At 39.4% G+C, this 21,286-nt stretch overlaps 2 protein-coding genes across 2 annotated transcripts; both read left to right on the forward strand.

Moving 5' to 3' along the window:
- Positions 1 to 1,086: 1,086 nt before the first annotated feature.
- LOC6566689 (short stature homeobox protein 2) lies at positions 1,087 to 9,773 on the forward strand. The gene is made up of 5 exons (XM_001992843.2): positions 1,087 to 1,533; positions 3,416 to 3,735; positions 5,034 to 5,091; positions 8,723 to 9,021; positions 9,509 to 9,773. The coding sequence occupies exons 1-5, from the start codon at positions 1,116 to 1,118 to the stop codon at positions 9,683 to 9,685; spliced, it is 1,272 nt and encodes a 423-aa protein (XP_001992879.2). The 5' UTR covers positions 1,087 to 1,115; the 3' UTR covers positions 9,686 to 9,773.
- Positions 9,774 to 10,934: 1,161 nt separating this feature from the next.
- On the forward strand, positions 10,935 to 21,263 carry LOC6566804 (disks large homolog 5). Its single transcript, XM_032739084.1, has 10 exons — positions 10,935 to 11,111; positions 13,210 to 13,337; positions 13,410 to 17,750; positions 18,225 to 18,605; positions 18,669 to 18,923; positions 18,990 to 19,209; positions 19,370 to 19,608; positions 19,675 to 19,904; positions 19,972 to 20,188; positions 20,326 to 21,263. Exons 2-10 carry the CDS (start codon positions 13,283 to 13,285, stop codon positions 20,427 to 20,429), a joined length of 6,042 nt encoding a protein of 2,013 aa, XP_032594975.1. The 5' UTR covers positions 10,935 to 11,111; positions 13,210 to 13,282; the 3' UTR covers positions 20,430 to 21,263.
- The last annotated feature ends 23 nt before the right edge of the window (positions 21,264 to 21,286 follow it).

Consider the following 21,286-nt stretch of genomic DNA (forward strand, 5'->3'; position numbering starts at 1 on the left):
TCAAATAAATAAACCACGAGTAATTTGCTGCATAAAAATAAAGATTATCACGAGGCGAGCTTGATTGCCAAACACATTTAAAAATTACATGTTAAATGTAGCTCATTCTGATTAGGACTTGCACTTTAAATTCCAATATTGAATATATATATAAAGATGTTTTCTTAATTTTTTTTTTGAGGGGGAAATTGAAGTAATGTGGAGGTATTTATGCAAGGGTAAGCTAGTGGCAACATCAAATATGAAACTCCACCCACATAGGCGATTGCGATTGCGATTGCACAGACAAATTATTAGGTGTTTTATACACGCTTAATGTGTGTATACAGAATAAAACGGCCATATAACCAATAACAGTAAAGTAGGGTTGAGCCAGCAGACCTACAACCACTTGACAAGAACAACAACCAGCCCCGTAAAGACCAATGAGAATAAATTGAAAACACGTAGGCAGGGCGACACCTTATATTCTACGTACGATTTTTAGGGGTTGTTGCCAGTGCACAGTGCCAAAAAGAGCGAGCGCCATGAATTGAGCAATTTATGCAAAGAGCACTATAAATGTTCAGTTAAACCAAAATAATAATAATACATTACCTTAAATATATAAAACAAGTGGGAAAATTTAGTGAACCGTATAAAATGGAAATCAAATTGAGAAGTAGTGTCAAAGTTGACAACTTATAATTGCAATTGTAGATTAATAAATGTTCTATTGATTTGAATATGGTCATAAGGATCTACTTAGTTGTTTGTTTAAGCAAGTATGTGCTAATTGCAAAAGCATACTCATTCCAATTGCATTACGCTTGTTGATTTCACAACGTATCTTTTCTCTCTCAAGGAAGTTCAGAAGGAGCAACAAAAAAATCCAAAACCGGAAACGGAGCTGAATGGCATGCGCAGCATTTCAAGAGCGAAATAGAAAAATTTCCTCAACTGAGGCAGGCTGAGTGGGTTCTTTGTGTTAGTTTTTATTTGGTTTGGCAAAGGACCTGTAATGCGATTGGCCTTGCCTGCGAAGTAGTCGAGCGTTTCATTGTGTAAAAGCAACTATGCAACGGAGTAAAAGTGTGCAACATCTGCCATAATAATATTGGTGAACTGTGAGAAACATGGAGCAATTAGCACAGTTTGTAAACAAATCGTTCGAGTTCAATTTAACCAATAATCGCGTTAATCATTTGTTTAACTCAATGACAAGTGCCCGCATCCACAAACTAGCCGATGCAGCAACAGCCAAATCCATTTTAGTGAACACAAATCGTTTGGATCGAAATTCGGTGGATAATTGCGTCAATGAGGATGAGTCCATGGATATTGATATAACCGATGTTTCGGCGGCGGAGGACAGCAGCTATGAGGATGATACGGTTGTGTCCAAACCAATATCGCTGGTCAAAATTCGTTCGCTTCAACAGAAATCAATTGTGACTATTTCGCCAAGTGAACACTTTCGTAAGACTGAACCTGCGCCAAAGCCCAAAAACTGGTTAATATCGGATCTATTGGAGACGGACGCACATTCAGAAGGTATTTCGGGGAATTAGTATATGTAAATTCACAAAAGTCCAACACAATTTTGTTTTAAAGCTTACAAATCTTCTCTAAAACTTGCAATATTTATTTTACTTACGCTCAGATGAAATTTAAATTTGAACAAGAAGGAGAAGGAGAAGCGATCCAAGGCAACCAGAAGATATATTTTATTGTAGATTACTACTATATACATTGTAAATTATAAAACTCATTAATTGCTCCTCTTTGAGAATTATAGTTTTAAATTGATAATTTAATTGGGAGTTTGAAAAACACTGGATGTAATCCAAATAGTATTCAAACAAGAACAGATAGTTTCTATGTCAGCTAAATGACAACTGATGCTGACAAGGAATTTATTTATACTTCGTGGAAACTGAGATTTGGGAGTATGAATTACTCAAGATGAACGTTCAAAGACGAAAGTCCCTAAAAACATGTTGCTAAATGTATAAATATATTTATTAATTTTGTTTCTCATTTTTTTAATATCAAATTTTGCTTAACAAATTTCTTAGTAAATATTTTAAAAGTTAATCAACAATAAATAACATAGTTTACATATATATATATATATATATATATATATATATATATTAATTAAAAATCTACATCTTACAAAAACCTAAATCCTTTAATACATATTTCCACTTTCATATAATATAATTATTAATTTTTAAGTTTTGAATTTATTTATTTAAGACTATTTATTTAAAGAAGACTAAAAACAGTCCACATATTTTAAAAAGGTTTAAAAGTTTCAAATTAAATCTCAATTGAAGACTAAAAATCAATCATCTGCTTTGTAAATCTCATTTGCACCACGCCAGAAGTCTTACGGGTGGTGAGACGAATAATCTTGATTGTTATACGGTCTAGACTTATATAGTTCGTTCTAACTTAATCAAGTGGCGCACCTTCTCCAAGTAGCCAGAGTTCATGGAGGTCAGGGTAATGCGAATACAGTGCATAGATAGAGAATCATCTGTTCGATTTGTAAATCTATGGTGAAGTTAAGATGTGAGAAAACTGAACTGCAAAATGTATATATTCGTGATCAGTATCCAATCAATATAACCATCGAGGTAGCGATGCCGCTTGTCTGTTTCTAGTCCCTCAGTTTTTAAACTCGATCTGTCTTTTTGATGCAGGCTATCCAAACAAAAGTTTTTGTTAACAGCATTGTTTTGCTTCTGCAGATATCCAATCCAAACTTACCCAATATTCGTATTATTATACATTCCACTTTTAAAATACAATTATTAAGATCGAACCGTAATATCGTATATCATCACTAGAAACAAATAAACGGTTTTTTAAATTTACAGTGAATTTTAGACTTTGGCAATATGACTCTGGTTTACGGAGTATGTATTCTTTTGGCAAGCCTACGATTGCTGTTCTTTCTTGGTTTTTTTTCTTATATGCTGGGAATTTCCCAACAATTCTATTCGGTTTTTGCAATTCCAGATGATAAATGTGGAAAGGATTCGCCTGCTCGCTTAAGTGATCCAAGTGCGAATAATCCAAATACGGCTAACAGTAGTGCCAAAAGCGATGGTGATCCGGGCTCAAAATGCCAAGAATCAGATTGTAAGACCAGCAGCAAGTGTATTAAGGATATGCAGCTCTATGATATCGATGCAACGCCAAGTAAATATGCAAATTCAGTACTCAAAATATGTATAATGTCATAAGAGTTTTAATTTTGGGTATGGTTTCTTTGGGTATGGTTATATTATATGATAATAATAATAATTATAATACGATGTGAAACATCTAGTTTGCGCTGAGGTATATTTAAATACTATGATTGGAGTATATTCTAGTCTGTAACATAAAGTGTATTCTAATATTTAATGTACACATTTTACAGAAATGAAAACTTCTGCAACAATTACAATAAACTTAAACGAATGTTCAAATGACAGCAATTCCCCAGAACTATCGTTGCACAAGTCGGCGGCGAATGTATCTGAGAAATCAATATCGCCAGAGCCACAAGCCAACATCGGAGAGAATCTATCCCGAATTGAATCGTCCGGATTGAGTAGTAAACAGCGACGATCTCGAACAAATTTCACACTCGAACAGCTGAACGAACTGGAGAGACTCTTCGATGAGACCCACTATCCAGATGCCTTTATGCGAGAGGAGCTGAGTCAGCGACTGGGACTGAGTGAGGCACGAGTGCAGGTAATTAATTATTGGGTGTCATAAGTTGTGACCATATCTCTGGTATCTGGTGTGGTAACTAGATGAAGACAAATTCACCCAGTCGGCAGACAGACAGAACAAATTGAAATTCAATTGTTATTCATTAGAATTGTAGTTGTGCTCGTTGTTCGTTGTTCGCTGTTCGTTGTCCCCAAGTTCAAGTTACAAATTTGACTTTTCAACCACCAGCACACACCCAAGGATATACAAGTATGTATGGGGTGTTAAGTGGTTTACGCCGCCCTTCGTTACAATTATGCCCAAGTAAGAAAAATCGTTGTAACAACAGGGGGCCGATTACAACTTAAATGCTCAATCAGGGCGGTTCTTAATGGACCGCTATGTGGTAATATATGAACAACCTACTGGTCTCTACAAGTGCTATAAATTACAATGCCCTTCCACATGTCTTCTAAACTCAATTTATTCGATGAGCACTGCTTACACTTAGTGCTCTAAAAACTTGTTGTCCATTTGCCCAAAAACAAAAGTGTAATGTAGACCTTTGGTCAGTTAAAGATCAGATTAGCAGTATTTGTCTATGATGTTAGAGGTTGAAACAAGTAAAAAACTAGTGGAGATGGCGACTGTGAGATTCCCTGAACCTGACGTGTTTTACCTATCCGCAAAATCAAAGACTATAAAAAAATCTATAAGTGTTTCTGTACTCTTTGATAGCCGGCTTGCCTATAGTTCTTTGTTCAAAATGGAAATATGTTTTTGTTAACAAACATTTTAACACAAATTATAACAGTTAATCAATAATATATCAATTGCAAGACTTTATCTTTTCAATTGTGTTTTTGGTTGCTATCGGAAATCGATTTCTATCGATATGCGCAAACGCGCTTATTTATCGATTAAATTAAATAAAGCTGATCTGCGTTTTGAGAATCTATATTTGAAATTTGAAGAACTTAACTCCATAGTCTCTAAAATCAGATGGTTTATACGGACATGGCTAAATCAGCTAACCTTTTCAGGCTGATCAAGAACATATCTACCTAGACATATATTACATACACAGCTTCAATTTACCCTTATGTTACAAAATTTCCGACTTTCTAATGTATGAACTCCTTAGAGATTATTAAACTTAACCAAAGAAAGCAAGATGAGTGCAATAAAGATAATGGTGACTGAGGCAATACCAACAGTTTATTATTGCATTAATACCTCGAAGAACTCTTACAAAACTCAATAAATAATACACATTTTCTAAAACCCCACAGGCAAAATTCAGCTTGAACTCTCAATTTACCTTTGCATATTTTCAGGTTTGGTTTCAAAATAGACGAGCAAAATGTCGAAAACATGAAAATCAAATGCACAAAGGTGAGTGAAAACAATGAAAATCATATATGAAATTGCTTTTAGGTGGAAGTGTTTTACTTAGCTCAGCTTATAATTATTATATAACTTATAATTATTGCTGAATCATTGCCGTATTATAATAACAAGGCTGTTTCTATTAATTAACACAAAGGATATATGTTCATTATATTCAGCGCCAGAGCAAAGTTCTCCAAAGTTAATTTACAAAATTGTTTGCAGCAGCATTTGAAGTTTCTAATGATTATTAATGCTGGAATGGGCCTTAACTTCCTAAGACTGCCTCCTTAAAAGCAAAATAGAAATAAAATAAAAGTCAAAGGTAAAGTTGAAGTTCAAGGGGTTACTCTGACGACAAGGTTTAACACCTCAAATAAAGCAGCCATAAATTCGCTTATATAGTCCATATATATACTCCCAAAAATTTGTACGTTATTAAAATTTAAATTATTGCTGAATTTTGAAATTCGCATCTGCTGTGATTTTGGTGTTTGTCGCTGTGCCAGCGAAATTCCCCTTTGGAAATACATGGACACAAATCATTGCCAACTTAATCAAATTAAATATTCCAGCCGTAAAAGTGGAAAATAAAAATGTTATCGGTCGAAAGTTTCGTGGGGAGGCGTTGATGAATCTGCATTGGGGTGGAGGCGGAAATGCACGTGAAGAGGGTGGTTCAGCTCTACGTATTTGATATATTGATGATGATACATTTGAATAAACTGTGAAACCATGACATATTGTGTCAACCAGTTGGTTAAGCGAGCAAGTCACGGGAAGGAAGCCAGAAAGGAAGCCGGCATTAAGACAACTGCGGCATTTTCAGTTAAGCTGCAAACTTTCAACGTTTACTTAACTAATTGCCCAGTTCTTTTAAATGTGCATAAATTAAAATCAACTCCATGTTCAATGTGGAGACAGTACGACTGTGGCTTAGCCGGGGATTAGCGAGGGTGCAGATACAATAAACCTGCAAAGAAACACTGATTATATACAAATTGAAAGGGGTTTGAATGAGGAGGAACACTTTTATTTCCATAGAGTCAATGACTTTCGAATATTTATGTATTTCCTATTAAGTTATTAATTTACAAAGCTTAAGAAATACATATAAAACTTTCGATTTATTAATTATAAACTGTCAATTGCAAACTCCATCTGAAGGATGGCAGATGACCGATAAAGAAATCCAGGCATACCAATAATATCCATAGAATAACTTGATAGTTACTGATAGATCCCACTTTGGGCTAAGGGAGTTCTTGTAAATAAAAATAGGTTAAGAGAATAGACATAAAATTTGTTTACTTTTAATTTATTTATTTACGGTTTTCAAAATTGTGGTGCTGAGCCCATCGATATTATCGATAAATGCAAATCCACGTATCTCCCATAATTTTAAAACTAGAGTCACAAAATTTAAAGTGCAGTTTACTCGTGCTGCCAATAATCGATTACTAAATTAGGACAGATCTCAGAATCTGGTTATTTGTTTGTTTATGCTGATCTTGCAATCTTTATTTCGGAAACGCAGAAATTACTGAAGTTAGATTTCTAGACAGGGACAGATTGCTAATTTTCCCGGCCGATCTGTTACTGAATTTTTTGAATCTGTTACTTTAATTTAAATTTTAAATTTAATCTTAAATTTGTATATTTTTCCGGAGTGATCAAAGTGATCAATCAGGTATGAAAATATGACTGCAATTTAATTTTAAAGAATACAGAGCAACAATTGAAAGATGATGCAAGGGAGGTAGCCAAGGGTGCCAATCATTACAAAGAACCCGAATCCGATAAGTCGATAATATCCGCAGAAGGCGATAATATATTTCATTTGATTTGAGAGTTTTTAAAGGGACTCCAGAAGAGATTATTCCAACATTCTACGTCTCAAGGCAAGATTAAAGATTACTATAGCTTGGATACTCAAGTCCATGCCTAGTTCTCCAGTTAGGGGAACCAACTAGTTAGGTTTGGAGGCAACTCATCTGCTATATTTGTAGTGTTCGTGATATAATATCTCCATAAATTGAGTCTGTAGCGACAGACAGAGACAGACACGACGGGGCACGTCGGCAACAGCCAAAATAATGATAAAGGCTCTCTCATAATTCATATTTATGACTTGTTTCATATTCTAGTTTAAGTTATGTGTGCCTAAATAGAACAGGTTTAATCCGAAAAAGCATTCCTTGTGATGATTTAGTTTACTCCAGGTTAACTGCTAAAGTGCTCAGATCCACATGTGTATATAAATTGCTAGAGGAAATGTGCTCGGGGGGCGGGCAGCAGGAGCATAAGGACGGGGCGGTGTGCAAAACCAAAACGAAAGTAATCAAATTAAAATTCGAATAAAAAAAGAGCAACCTCCTTCTGCGTTTTTTTTTTCATATGGCGTAAGGTATCATTTTATGGACTTATATCAATTCTCAGACTTTTTATCGCCACGCAAGTGAAATAGCCCTAAAAGCAAAGCACTGCATAAGTGAAGAGAAGCCAACCAGGTCCTGGTTCTGGTCCTGGCCTTGTGGTCCCTGGAGTGTCATTTTGATATGTGTCCGTCTGGCCATGGCTTGTTGCAGCGGGAATGCGGGCGGGGGCTGGGGCGGGAGATGCGAGCATCTCAACCTTGGGGGTGTTTTCATGGCAATAAATTAGAAAATGAATTCAATTACTTGTCACGAATTTTTGTACCGATTTGCCAAATTGGGATGTTCATTTGTGTTTATGTACTACGGCATTAAAGGTATGTGCTTATGTAAATTATTTACACATACAAAAAACATACGAACGAACTCAAGCGTGAGTCCGACAATTTGCCAAGGGGTCGGGATTTTAAATAAATAAAGCCAACAAAATTGAGAGTAAAGTTGTTTGGGTGGGATATGAAATACCCTTGCCGATATTCGGTATATCAAACTTGATCCAAATCTGAGAAATTTAACTGATTGTGTTTATTTGTAAATGTAAAAAATATGAAGCTATACGGAATTTCGTAGCAGGCAGCTATACAGCATTAACAGGGATCAGTTAGAGTGACCAGACTGTGCTGAAGAAGTCGTGCAGAGAGAGTTGTGGAGAGTTTTTTTTTAGCAGAGTCAGTCACAGGTTGCTTTTACAGGGTGTCGCTTAGAAGTTTGGATTAATTTCATCTGTTAATTCAGATTGTACAAAATAATAATAATCAGAAAGGCCGATTTAAGTAGAATATAAAACCTGATGGCTAATATTATAGATGACAAGACCAGACAAAATAAGAACGCTTCTTTCAAATGCCGTCGGCTCAAAATTGAATTGCAAAATCATTAAAAGCGGCTATTAATTTATTTTATAGAATCCAAAGAATCCATTATTTTGGTTTTTAAATTTGTAAAATGATTTAAGTTAATGAATTTGTCAGTTTTTTCTTTTAACGAGTTGTAAGTACTCCAAAAAATTGTAGATAACTTAAATATAGAATATAAGTTAATCATAAAGTAGATTTTTCTTGCAAAATAAATAGAAAAGAAAGATGAATTTTCAGTATAAAACTAATATACCCTCTTTTACATTTATCCCAGTCAAAGCTTTATAATTGATATATTTATGATTGTTTGTTTTGCATTGTGCAAAATGTTTGGAAATATTTCAGGTATTTTACTCAGTAGCCGAAGTCCGCCGGTGGCAACGCCTCTCGAGCCTTGTCGTGTGGCGCCCTATGTTAATCTGGCTACCATCCGGAATACCAGCACATCCATAATGCCGGCAGGCAGTCTGCAACAGCAGCAGCAGCAGAATGGCAAAAGTGCCGTTAGCCTGGTTAACGGCAGCCGGGCTCCGTCGCCGTCCGCAATTGCAACGGCTGCCGCTGAACACTTTTCCGGCAGCGTTGCAGCCGCTGCTGCATTCTCGGCCTTCGATCCAGCAATTTTATCGGCCGCTGCTCATCAGGTAAGTGCCTGGAGTTGGTCTATAGAAAAAAATAAAATAGTCGCACCACTCTTACTAAAAGTGTTTTTAAAGGTGCCTTTTTTAAATATATAATGTTTTTAGAAGTGGAAGAGCACTCGCAAAATTACACTTTTAGTCACTCTTTTCTACTTATTTTGATTGTAAAAAAATAATAGGACAATTTTTCAAATGTTTACTTATAATTATGCAAATTTGAAATAGAAAAAGGATTTCTATAGATTTATTTTTCCTCTACTTTTTGGCAGTTTTACCTTCAAATCAAAAAATATATATTTATATACTTATTGTTAAAAATTCCTGGAGCATTTATAGGAGGAATACTAAACAACATATTCATAATTAATAGTTGAAAAAATTGCAAAACGAATTGTTTGTTTTATGTTGTAGTGGTGCTATTATTTTTTTTCGCAACTGTATTTGTATTTTCTTATCCTTTTTTTAACGGATTTCTTTCATTATTCCACAGTATGCGGCGGCGATTAGTAATAGAAGTAGACCCGCCGGACTTTTCACATTGCCACAGTATCCGCTGCATTTGGCCGCATTTGCCGCCGCGCACAAGAACTCCAGCATTGCGGATCTGCGGATGAAGGCCAAGAAGCACTCGGAGTCGTTGGGCCTGGAAGCGGATATAGTTATTTAGTACATACTTCAATTGAAACTAAATTAGGACTAGGCTAGTCGGGTGTTGTCTATTTTAGGACAATTCACTATTGAAATGAAAAACAAAAAATAACAAAAAACAAAGAAACTACAATAATTACATTTACCATACTATTAAATTATATTTACCGTGTATATGTTCCCGTAAATAAATACTTAGTTGTCTTGTTTTCTAAATTTGCGTCTCAAGTTTTTTAATTACTTATCGATAAAGGGAGGAAGCGAGCTCAAATCGAATATCGATAAATACAAAGAACACAAGGAAAAAGCTAAAAAAGCGAGAGAAAGACTTGCAAAATATATAAATGCGTTTCAGAGCAATACGCTCGTAATATTGCTTAAATAATCTATATTTTTAGTTTTTCTTTTATACTTTTAGCAGTTTTTTAGAGAGTTTTGTATTTACCTGATATCAAATTATTAATTAGCCAAACAGGATCCACAAGTGGAGTGCCGCCATATTGATTTTGATGGAATAGCTTTACACGCAACAAATTATAGCAGACGCATATTATAATTATGCACAACAAAGAAGAGATTTTCCGCTAGGAACAGTTTATGAGTGGCGCCACTGTACGCACGCTTATAATCACGACAGATAGATGGCGCTTTATACATTTACATTTGCGCAATTTTCCGGCTGACATAAGTTTTAATAACGAGAAATTTGTGCGGCTAAACTGGCGCCACTATTTATATGACCGACAGATGACGCTTTAAAGAAAAACATCAGAATTACATTTGAAACAAAGCGCCATCGCTTGAAAGAATGGGTTTCTGATTCAATTTGTGTTGCGATGTTTTCTTGGTAACATATTCTGCTAAACTGACCGTATTCTGTAAACCGTAAACTTTATATAACACTAGCCATAAAAAACGGTATTGAAAAAACCCTTTCGAATCAAATAAAAATCGCAAATTATATATAAGTAATGAAATAAATGTATTTCATTGAAAATGTAGAATAATCAGTTAAAATATTTTGTATAATAATTATTTGAGGACTACCCGAAATGCAAAAATTGACGCAATCATTTATTGGTATTTTTTTGGCCAAGTATTTTATTTAGTGCGGCCGACGAACCAGTATTTCAGTTTCGAGGCGTACGGTCACACTACAACTTTCGCAGCGAAAAATTTTTTATTTTTATTTAGTTTTTCATTTTTTTTGTGTTGCAATCAAACTACTTAATTTATTAATTAATTATAATTCATGCAAATAAACGCAATGCGTAAACGTTTAAAACGGCAAATATCGCTGGAAAAATTGTAAAATACGTGTTTACAAATTGCTGCGTCGGCAGCGAAGATCCGAAGATCTCCACCAAAAGTAATGAAACGAACCGAGTGAAAATTAAAGAAGTGACGTTTGCACTGTGTCTAAACTCTAAACTGAAACTCTGAAGGTTGACTTTTTTTCGTGTCTTTTCTTAATGTTTTCGTGATTTGTAATTTATTTTATTGAGAATAATTATTGTTGTTGATTTGCTGTGCTTTGGAATTTGACCTTTCTCCTGGATCTGCCTGCTTGCTGCTTGTTGTAATTGTTGTTTGTTGCATTCGAACGGTAAAAGGCGTATTCACCAGTTGCGCATCCGCCTCTTAACGGTTGTTGGAAGGGGGCATGGGGCTGAAATTGGGGTGTTGTCGTCGTCGTTCATTGCTCATTTTCATTCATTTGTTGCGTGTGCTTCTCTCTATGTATGTGTGTGTGTGTGTGTTTGTGTGCACACATATGCATTTTACATATGTTTGCATGTATTGGGGTATGTCCATATGTTTTGTTCCATTACGTTTACTCCAATTGGTGCTGCTGCTTATAAGGCAAAAAAAAAATTTCCTGCTATTTGTCCATCTCTCTCTGTCTCGCTCTGCATCTCGCTCTTTTTACGTAAACTTATTTTGCTCTTGCGTCAAATTTACGCTTTCTGCTTGGCTGACTCAATTAATTCTTTTGGTGTTGTTTTTGTTTTTACTATTGCCGCTCTCTTACGTTTGTGCTTAAATTGAAATTTTGAAACAATAACAACAATAAGTAGCGTTAATGGAGTCATTAGCCCCTTTGAAAGCAAGCTTTATGCATATGTATTTTTATGTTTTAAGCTTTGCTCTGCCTCTATTCCCGTTTATTGAGTTCTCTCTCTCCTTCTCTCCCTCTCTCTCTCTCTCTGTCACTCTCTCTTAATCTCTTTCTCATCTTTTTTTTTTGATGTTGCTGTTGTATTTAAATTTGAAATTCATTTGTTCAATGAATGAAAATGGCGATTTCACATTGTGAAAGTTTCATTTCCCATATAAATTGTGTGTATGTATTTTTTTGGATATGAATTTAAATACATCTAACATATATCTTTACTACATTCATTTGAATACAATTAAAATATAAATAAACCGCCCTCTGCCCTTAATCCACTAACACATATTTGATCATCATCATATATGCACACATGCATACATACACACACATGTACATGCTCCATTCGTCGTTGACATGTGAATGACAACTACAAATTAAACAGCTGATCGTTTTTGTTTTGATTTGGGTTTTTCGCTGTGCTGATTTTGATGCAAGTGCCAAATAAAACAATGCAAATTTGAATAACAATTGAATTTTCTATTTAATGGAAAGCTACACTAAAGAAATGTACATTCTGAGAGACGTTAAAATAAATACATTGTATTTGACTTAGGGTGTTAGTTGGGATTTATAGGCAACTTTATTTGGAATTAGTGATTTATAAGACTTTAAGTAGGAATTAATAGATAAAAATGTACAATAATTTTTTTATATTTTTGATGTTTATCTTGTAATGAAATTGAGATATTTGTTAAATATTCTCAATTTGTTTTATTTTTATTTGTAGCTGAGCTATTATTATTATTATTAGCATTTGCAGTCATCAAATTTAGTATTAAACAAGTGAGAATGGTTATCTTTGGTATGCCGAAGATTAGATACCCTTGCAGACCTGAGACAACTTGTTATCTAAATTTCAACGAACGACTTTTTCAATGAAAGTTATATATAGTATTATAGTCCGGATCAAGAATATATATGCTTTGCGTGGTTGCCGATCTCTCATTCAACGCTTCGCAGGCTTAACGACAAAATTATACCTTCTGTTTTTAAACCTTGAGTTACTAGTCTCTAATATTATAGCCTAAACACTAGGTTGATATTTATTTTGACAAGGCTTTTAATGCATTTTTTGAAAATTTTATTAAGTTTTATAGGATATAAGATAGTATAAATGCATATATATTTATTTGATTGTTAACAAATTGATTCTTAACCTACGTTTAGACAAGCTGCTCGAACTGCTCGATATATACATATATTTAAATAAATGTACATATAGTAAAGGTTATTCAAAGAATGCATAATAAGTTTAATTGGAATATGTATAAAACAAGCCACTGATCTTGCCACAAACATTGCACACATCATAAGTAAGCCCCTCTTTTATTATGATTATTTCTAACACTGATTTTCTGTTCTTGCAGCTTAACTGAATAAATATATATGTGTTTGTATGCACATCTATCGCATGTGGAATAAGATGAAAAAGATGCTGTGATGGCGAAAATGGCATCTGGTGACCTCTCGCTGACCAGCACAAGCAGTCAAGAGGGTGAGTATAGAAAGAAAACCCTTCCGAAGGAGCATGCATGAATAATATAATATTTTTATGCCGCCCTGGCAGAGGAAAGTTCCGAGTATGTCGGCTACGATAGCACATTGCGACCGCCTTCGAATTCCAGCGGCAGCACAACGGCCGCCAATATGGCGAACAACAATGGACCCACCAAGGTGGTCAGCAGCGGGGGTGGAGGCGGCGTCGGCGGCGGTGGAGGAGGCGTCGGAGGAGGTGGGGTTCCGACAAATGCCAAGAAATTTGAACTGTTGCAATCACAGTACGAATCCGCAATGCTGGAGCTGAGCACATTGCGGCATCAGCATTCGAGTTCGGAGCGTCGTTGCGATGAGTTGGCCACCCAATTGAATATCTATCAGGAGCACTACATGGCCGATCGCAGCAAATTCACGGACATTGTGGCGGAGAGTACGCGACTCAAGCACAAACTAATGCTGCTCGAGAGCCAAAACAATGGCAATCCTCCAGCTGCACAGAGCACAACGACTGCTAACAACAATCCCTTCTACTATGGGAAAATGCCAACGCCTTGCGATGGCAGCTGCAGCAGCAGCGAGAAGCTAACCGAGCTGAAAAAGGAACGCAATCTGATTGCCATGGAACGGGAGAAATATAAGAAATCCTACATTGAGTTGGAAAAGGAGCGTAGCTTCTATCGTGATCGTGGCGATGAGAATCAAACGCTTAAAGTTCTCCTCTCCAAGGAGACCAAACATGTGGTCTCGCTGACCGAGGAACTGAATCAGTTGCTGTCCGAGAAGGACAATGTACTGCAGGAGCATCAAAAGATGTCCGATGATCTGGCGTTGGCAAACAAAGAAATCGAACGTCTCAAAAAGGATGAGTTGGTTTACAAAACGGAACTGAAATCGCTGCAACTGGCAAATGCGGAGCACAAGAAACGTGATCTGCTCAAGTCAAGGGAGAGCAGCTGGTCCAAGGAGTTCAATAGCAGCGATACCAGCAAAGAGGATCTCGACAAGCTGCGCAAGAGCCTGGACAAGGCCCAATCGGAGGTGGCGCGTGCCCAGCAAGATGCCGAGGAGGCGAAAAGTGTACGCGATTGGGCCATCTCACAACGTGAGAAGATCGTCCAGGAGCGCGATTCGGTGAAGACGCTCTGTGATAACCTGCGCAAGGAGCGCGACAAGGCCATCTCGGATCTATTGATGGCCATACGCGACAGCGAGAAGATCAAGAAGCAAAAGGACGAAGCCCAGCGCAAAATCGATGCGCTCAAAGAGCAGCTCGAGAACCAGACAGCAACAACAGCAACAACAACATCAACAATTGCCACCTCGGACACAGCATCGAGGCGCAGCTTTCGCTTGAGCTGCTTTGAGAGTGGCGCCGATCTCTTGGAGATTGAGTTGTGCAACTATCACGAGACTGCCGATCTGGGCATCATACTCGACGACAGCAACAGGCGCCAGTTGGTTTGTGGCGTCACCAATAGTTCGCCAGCGTGTGGCAAACTGAAAATCAACGATTTCATTTGCAAGGTGAACAATCTGGAGTGCGAGGGCGTCTCCAAGCGTATGGTGCTCGACGAGATCCGTGCGTGTGCGCCACGCTGCCAGCTGCTCGTCTCGCGCACTCGCCACAGCAAACGGCACTCGTATGCCGTCCAGCTGAAGACGAACAGTCGGGATGCCATTGGACTCCAGCTGGATATGGGTGTATTCATTGCGAAGATTGAGCCCAATTCGTTGGCCTTCTACGAGCCCGAATTGGATGTGGGGGATCGTGTGCTGAGCATTAATAACAAATCCATGGATTCGTTGCAATCCATCGATGAGGTGATGCAGTTGCTCAACAGCGACACCATCAGCATTTTTGCATTGAAATATGTACCCGAGTCGGATGGTGGAGGAGTGCAGCATTGTCGCATGACCAGCTCATCGGCACAGACGGACAGCTCCATTGATTCGATGCAGCACTTGAATAGCAGCAGTGGTGTCGCCAGCTCCATTGGCACCACCTCCAACACCACAACGAGCAATAATAATAATAATAGCGGTGCCGCCAAGCATCCCTCGAAATTTGCCGATTTTTTGCGCAAACTCAAGTTTAGTAAGCCGGGTACGGCGGATGATAGTTTCGAGCAGGAGCACGATGTGGCCATTGCTGCGCTGGATTCGGTGCTGAGCGAGAATAGCTCCGAGAAGAGCAAAGAGAATCTCTTCAAGCGTCATAAGCGTGGCAAGAAAGGTGAAAAGGAGGCCAAAACAATGGGCACCTGGCCACGCACCAATATCTCCCATGACAATCCCACTGGGACCATCGTTCAGCGTGGCGGCGAAAAGAAACGTGCTCTGATGTCCCTCTTCACGGCCGGCCCCATCAATGTCGATAAGGATGATGATGTTGTCGATCCGTTGGAGTCGTCGAAACAGCCACAATTGCAGCTGCAGGATTTGCCGCCGCCTCCGTTGCCGCCGCAGCTGTCCAAGCCACGCAATCTAAATGGCGGTGGTGGTGCTGCTACTGTTGGAGGTGGTGTTGGTGGTGGTGGTGCAATTAAAACGCATCCGAATCGCAATTCGAATCCGGTTGGCAACGTTGTCGCCTCCACACTCTTTCAACCGGGGAATGTCACCTATCCGCGGCATTCGCTGTACGGCGGCGTCCTATCCACACCGGATGACAGCAACAAGCGCAGTGCACCACTGATGGGCGCCATTGCGCGTGTCAAGCTGCATGGTCAGCAGGAGCGCAATGTGGGCGGCACCGGACGCAATCATAATCCGCATCGTTTCTCCTTGAATATACCGGCAAGTGGCGGGGATTTCTATCAGCCGAAGACGACGGGTCAGCAGGCCCAGCAGCAGGTGGTGCCAGCCATTGCTGCCGGTGAATTTCCCGTTTCGCGCAAACAGCAAATGTTCGATATGTTTCAGCAGCCGACACAGGCACCGCTCTCAGCAGCACCTGCACTGCCGCCCACAGCAGCAGCAACAGCAGGTGTAGCAGGAGCAGCTGGTGGAGCACCACCTTTGCCACTGCCCAAAATGAATGCTATTTTTATGCCACTGCATCCACCGCCACGTCTGTCAGCGGGCAATGGTTCGGCTGGTTCCGGTTCGGGTTCCGGCAATCCCGTCGACATCATCTCATTGAAATCCCAAAACTCCATCGAGTCCATGCTGTCGACAAAGAGTCCGCCGCCCCACAACGATTGCAATCTGATGGTGTATCCAAAGCGCAGTGTGATGCCACCGATGTCGATGCCAATGCCGCCCAAACATGTGCCCAAATATCCCAGCGATAGTGAGAGCATTGGTTCCATGACCATCATTGGCACCGGTCACAACTATTTGCCGCCCACGCATCTCTCACATTTGGTCAGTCACCCGGTGGGCAATAATCGGCATACGCAGCTCTTTCCCAGTTATCCGCCCAGCACGCATGCCATGCGCTATATGCGTCGCTCGAGTCCGCTGACTCTGCCCTCGCCACCCACAACCCAAGCCGTCGAGAGCAATAGCAACAGCAGCAGCATTGGCATACCAACCGATCTGGTCTATATGCCGACGAGCAACAATCAGCAGCAACAGCAGCAGCATCCGTTGGCGCATCAACCGCTCGGACATCATCAGCATCAGCATCAGATGCAGCAGCAACAGCATCATCATCAACATCCGCCCTACATGGACTACAATCAGTCGCAGTCGCAGCAGTCCCAACATTATCCTTATAGTCTTTCGGCAGCGGGTCCTGGCAATGGTGTCATCTATGAGGGCGGCACATTTCCACGCAAGAAGGACAATCAACGTTTGCGTATTCCATCCAATCCGAGCGTGGCCAGCAATCGACAGAACAGCAGCAGTCTGGTCAAGAACAGTTCCGGCTCCATTGATCATCATTATGGTGGCAATTCCGCACATAATCCAATGATGAGCACATCGCTGCACACCACCAACTATGGTGGTGGTGGCGGCAATATGAGCAGCATTAATGGCAGTGGCAACGGTGGTTGCGTGGGTGCTGGTGGCGGTGGTGGTGGTGGTGGTGGCAGTGGCCGTGGCTCACCGATGCCCCAGGTGCATGTGGAGGTGCTGAGTCATGGCCAGGTGCCAAGTGGCAGCGGCAAACGAAATTCGAATGTGGCAACGGATTTTCTATGCCCTGGAGACCTTAGAAGAGTCACGATCGATAAGCGCGACAAGTCGCTGGGCATTACCATACAGTGCAACAAGAATGGCGGCGGCATCTTTGTGTCCACGGTGGCGGACAAGAGTACCGCGATGCGTGCCGGTCTCCAGGTGGGCGATCAACTCTTGGAAGTCTGCGGCATCAACATGCGTGCCGCCACCAATGAAATTGCCGCAAATGTGCTGCGCCAATGCGGCGATTCATTCACAATGCTCGTGCAGTACAATCCAGAGAGTAAGTTGAGAATATACAAATCATAATACATATAAGTATATGGATATATGGACATGTAGAAACCAGTTTCGATTCCTGATTGAAACAAAAGATAATTGAATTTAGTCAGGCATTAAAACCGAGTGAGTTCAATCTTATAAACAATATGCGTGTAAAAAACGAGGACAGACACTCAGACAGGCAGACAAAAATTCATATTTCGACTCGGCTTCTGATGCTGATCAAGATATTATATACTTTATGGTGTAGGAGACATTTTCTTTAAAACGATACAAATTTAAAAGGCGTCCGAACTGATTTTAAATAGAGTCCAATTTGTAATTTTAACATAAGTAGTAAATTTTTAATGTTTTCCATTCATGCCCACTAATAATTTATCAATTATTCCTATAGAATCTATTCTAAATCCTTTTTATGGGCATACCTCTATTTTGTTCAAGGAGAGATTATTAATTTGCTCAATTGATCTTGCAGAGTTTCACTCAACCGAGTACGAAGGCATCCACAATCTGGAACCAGAATCTCCCCTCAATCATTCGGGGTCGCCAACGCCCCGCAATTCGCCGCGACCGCCGTTGCGCAGTGTTCAAGCGACGCTGCCAATGCAACCGATGCAGACGCTCTCGTTGCTGCCATCTGCGGGAACTGTGACACGGGCGCCACTCTCACATCAGTCGATCAAGGATCAGAGCTTTACGGACAGCCTGGAGAATCAATCGGACATTAGCAGTAGCCAGGACATGCCATCCTCAGCGGCGACAACGACAACAACAACGGCATCTGCCGCGTCAACGGTCTACGATGAGGATGCCAAACTGACGCTGCCCTCGGCGCCGGCAACGGTGGCCGCAGAGTGTAAGTGAAACCAGAATCCGAAAACAGACAGGATGTATGACTAATCGTGTATTTTTTTCACAGCTCTACGCTTTGTGACGCTGCACATGGATAAGTCCAAGAATCTGGGCATTAAGCTGTTTGGCGGCAACAAGGTCGGGATCTATGTGCATGATGTGGCGCCTGGTTCGCCATCGGATCATGCCGGCATACGCAAGGGTGATCTCATACTGGAGTACAATGGTGTCGATCTGAGCGGTGTTACCGCCGAGCAGGCAGCCAATGAGATCTCCAAGCTCACCGACACGGTTTCAATGCTCGTCCAGAACAAGTTACAAAGTGAGTGGCAGAGTGTAAATAATGATGAAAATAATAATTAACATAAATTATTATATATATTTATAGCACTCAAGCAAATCAAGGATAAGCCTGGCGATTCGTTCTATGTGCGTGTGGGGTTTGATCGCTTCGGTGAGCTGAACGAGGAGGATTTGCGTTTCGTCAAGGATGAGGTGCTCTACGTGGATAACACGGTGTTCAATGGCACGTTTGGTCTGTGGCGTGCCTGGAAACTGGATTCGATGGGACATCGCAAGGAGTGCGGCGTTATCCCAAGTCAAATGAAGTGAGTATTGATAGCCCGAATAAAAGTAAAATATTCAAGGAATCAACGATTAAGTCAATTAATTAATTCAAGGATTAAGTTTTGTTGTTTAAGGCAGGAGTTTAAGTGCGTATTTCTTTGATTTTCATCATAATTAACTACTTTCTTTGAATTTCTGCAGAGTGGAGGAGGAGATGCGTTCGGGCGAGGTAGTCGACTGTGATACGGGCACTGCGCGACGTGGCAGCACTTCGGCGCGACGTTCATTTTTTCGCCGAAAGAAGAACCAGCGCAGCTCCTCGCGTGACTCCACGGAAATAGCGAGCTTCAGCAATACGCAGCTGAGTTTCTTTCCGGACTCGGGCATTCTCAACGATGATGGCGGCGTCTTGAGCTATCAGCGTGTAGAGCTCTTAGACTGTAAGTGCTGACTAGCAACTTAATCTCTGTTTATTTGTATAATAACATTTATTTATTATTTTTTAGCGCCAATACGTCGACCCGTGCTAATCATTGGACCGCTCTCCGAATGCTTAATAGATCGTTTAAAGATTGATTTTTCTAATTTGTTTAAGTTGTGCGAGGTAACAGCGATGGATTGCTCCCAAGACGCCATGGAGGAGGGCCTCAAGGAGAACATATTTGTCGATTATCGGCGACGTGGCAACAAATTCGAATGCACCACCGTCGAAGCCATCAGCAATGCGTGCAAAATTGTGAGTATCAATGTGAAATATGCTCCGTTCGCAATATGCTAATAAATGCTTGACAATATCCTTGCAGGATCGGCGCCACTGCATACTGGATGTGTCGATCTCAGCCGTAGAGCGATTGCAACGTTTGCAAATCTATCCGATTGTGCTGCTGCTACGCTTCAAGTCGGCCAAGCAAATTCGCGATATTCGCGACTTTGGCACCGACAAAATATCAGCCAAAGCTGCCAAGGAGATGTACGAGCGCGCTCTCAAACTGGAGTTCGATTACAAACAGTATATATCCGGTATGTGAAACGTTTCTCAATAGACCCATTTACTCTTCTGATGTAAACCCTATTAGTCAACTTGTACATATCAGAAGAGCAGATGTGTTATTTATTTGAATGTATTTGGTAATATATTTTATCTGTTTTTTATATAGCCGTTATACCTGGCGTCAGCATCAAGCATATGTGCACTCAGATCAAGGACGCCGTCGACAAGGAGCAGGATAAATTACTTTGGGTGCCTGTTACTAATGGTTAGCACAATTCGACGAGATTTACGATATTTTTCTAGTTTTTAGTTGCTACTCTGTGCAGCTACGCATATTAAATTAAATGCGTATTAATATTATTTAGGTTTTGTATTCGTTTCGCTTAACGCAGAGTATTCAATGTCGTCTATGCTAAGCACAATATATACTTATACCTATTATGTTGGCATATTTAGGACGGCGTATTTTCTGTATGTTTGTTTAATGTCTCTTACATTTAATTTATATACAATATTTGTGGAAGGTATTGGTCTGTACGTGGATTTGAAAAATTCTCAATGTAAAGTGTTAGTCCCGTTTTTTATTATTCAGTCAATGACTTGATACTTCCAGTTCAATTATTATGAATATATATATAAATGCATATTTATAACTAAATTATTTATACACTTCAACACATTTCATCAAATTGTGTGGCAATAGAAATTTTTTGGCTTTATACGGTTGCAACTGTAATTGTGTTTACTTAATGGCAATATTTAAATAATTTGTTTATTATTCTTCAAAATTGTCGTTCTCAAACTGAAAAACATATCTAAAACAAAGTGTCTTTTATGAAAAGAAACAAAACAAGAGAAGAAAACCACTAAAAGTATAAAAAAGAGTCGAGGTGTATTTATGCAATATACAAAAAAATCTTTATTTGATGAACAAAGTGGGTATTGAAAAAAATGCTATTACTATATATATATATGCTATATTAGCCTTAAAATATCTAAATGTTAAATCTGATACGAATGCCTTTAGCATTAATCAAATTATATAATGCAAATTTACACAACAGCAAAAGATGAATGAGTTAATTATGAACGTATTAAATACATTACAATATATTTTATACAATAAT

Source organism: Drosophila grimshawi, unplaced genomic scaffold (assembly GCF_018153295.1).
Source record: "Drosophila grimshawi isolate 15287-2541.00 unplaced genomic scaffold, ASM1815329v1 contig_1377, whole genome shotgun sequence".
NCBI classification, from domain to species: Eukaryota; Metazoa; Arthropoda; class Insecta; order Diptera; family Drosophilidae; genus Drosophila; species Drosophila grimshawi.

Coding starts and splice junctions, on each gene's coding strand:
- LOC6566689 (XM_001992843.2), top strand. CDS start 1,116: ATGGAGCAATTAGCACAGTTTGTAAACAAATCGTTCGAGTTCAATTTA. Junction 3,736..5,033: donor TGAGTGAGGCACGAGTGCAG/GTAATTAATTAT, acceptor GCATATTTTCAG/GTTTGGTTTCAAAATAGACG. Junction 9,022..9,508: donor TATCGGCCGCTGCTCATCAG/GTAAGTGCCTGG, acceptor ATTATTCCACAG/TATGCGGCGGCGATTAGTAA.
- LOC6566804 (XM_032739084.1), top strand. CDS start 13,283: ATGGCGAAAATGGCATCTGGTGACCTCTCGCTGACCAGCACAAGCAGT. Junction 19,210..19,369: donor GTTATCCCAAGTCAAATGAA/GTGAGTATTGAT, acceptor GAATTTCTGCAG/AGTGGAGGAGGAGATGCGTT. Junction 19,609..19,674: donor GCGTGTAGAGCTCTTAGACT/GTAAGTGCTGAC, acceptor ATTATTTTTTAG/CGCCAATACGTCGACCCGTG.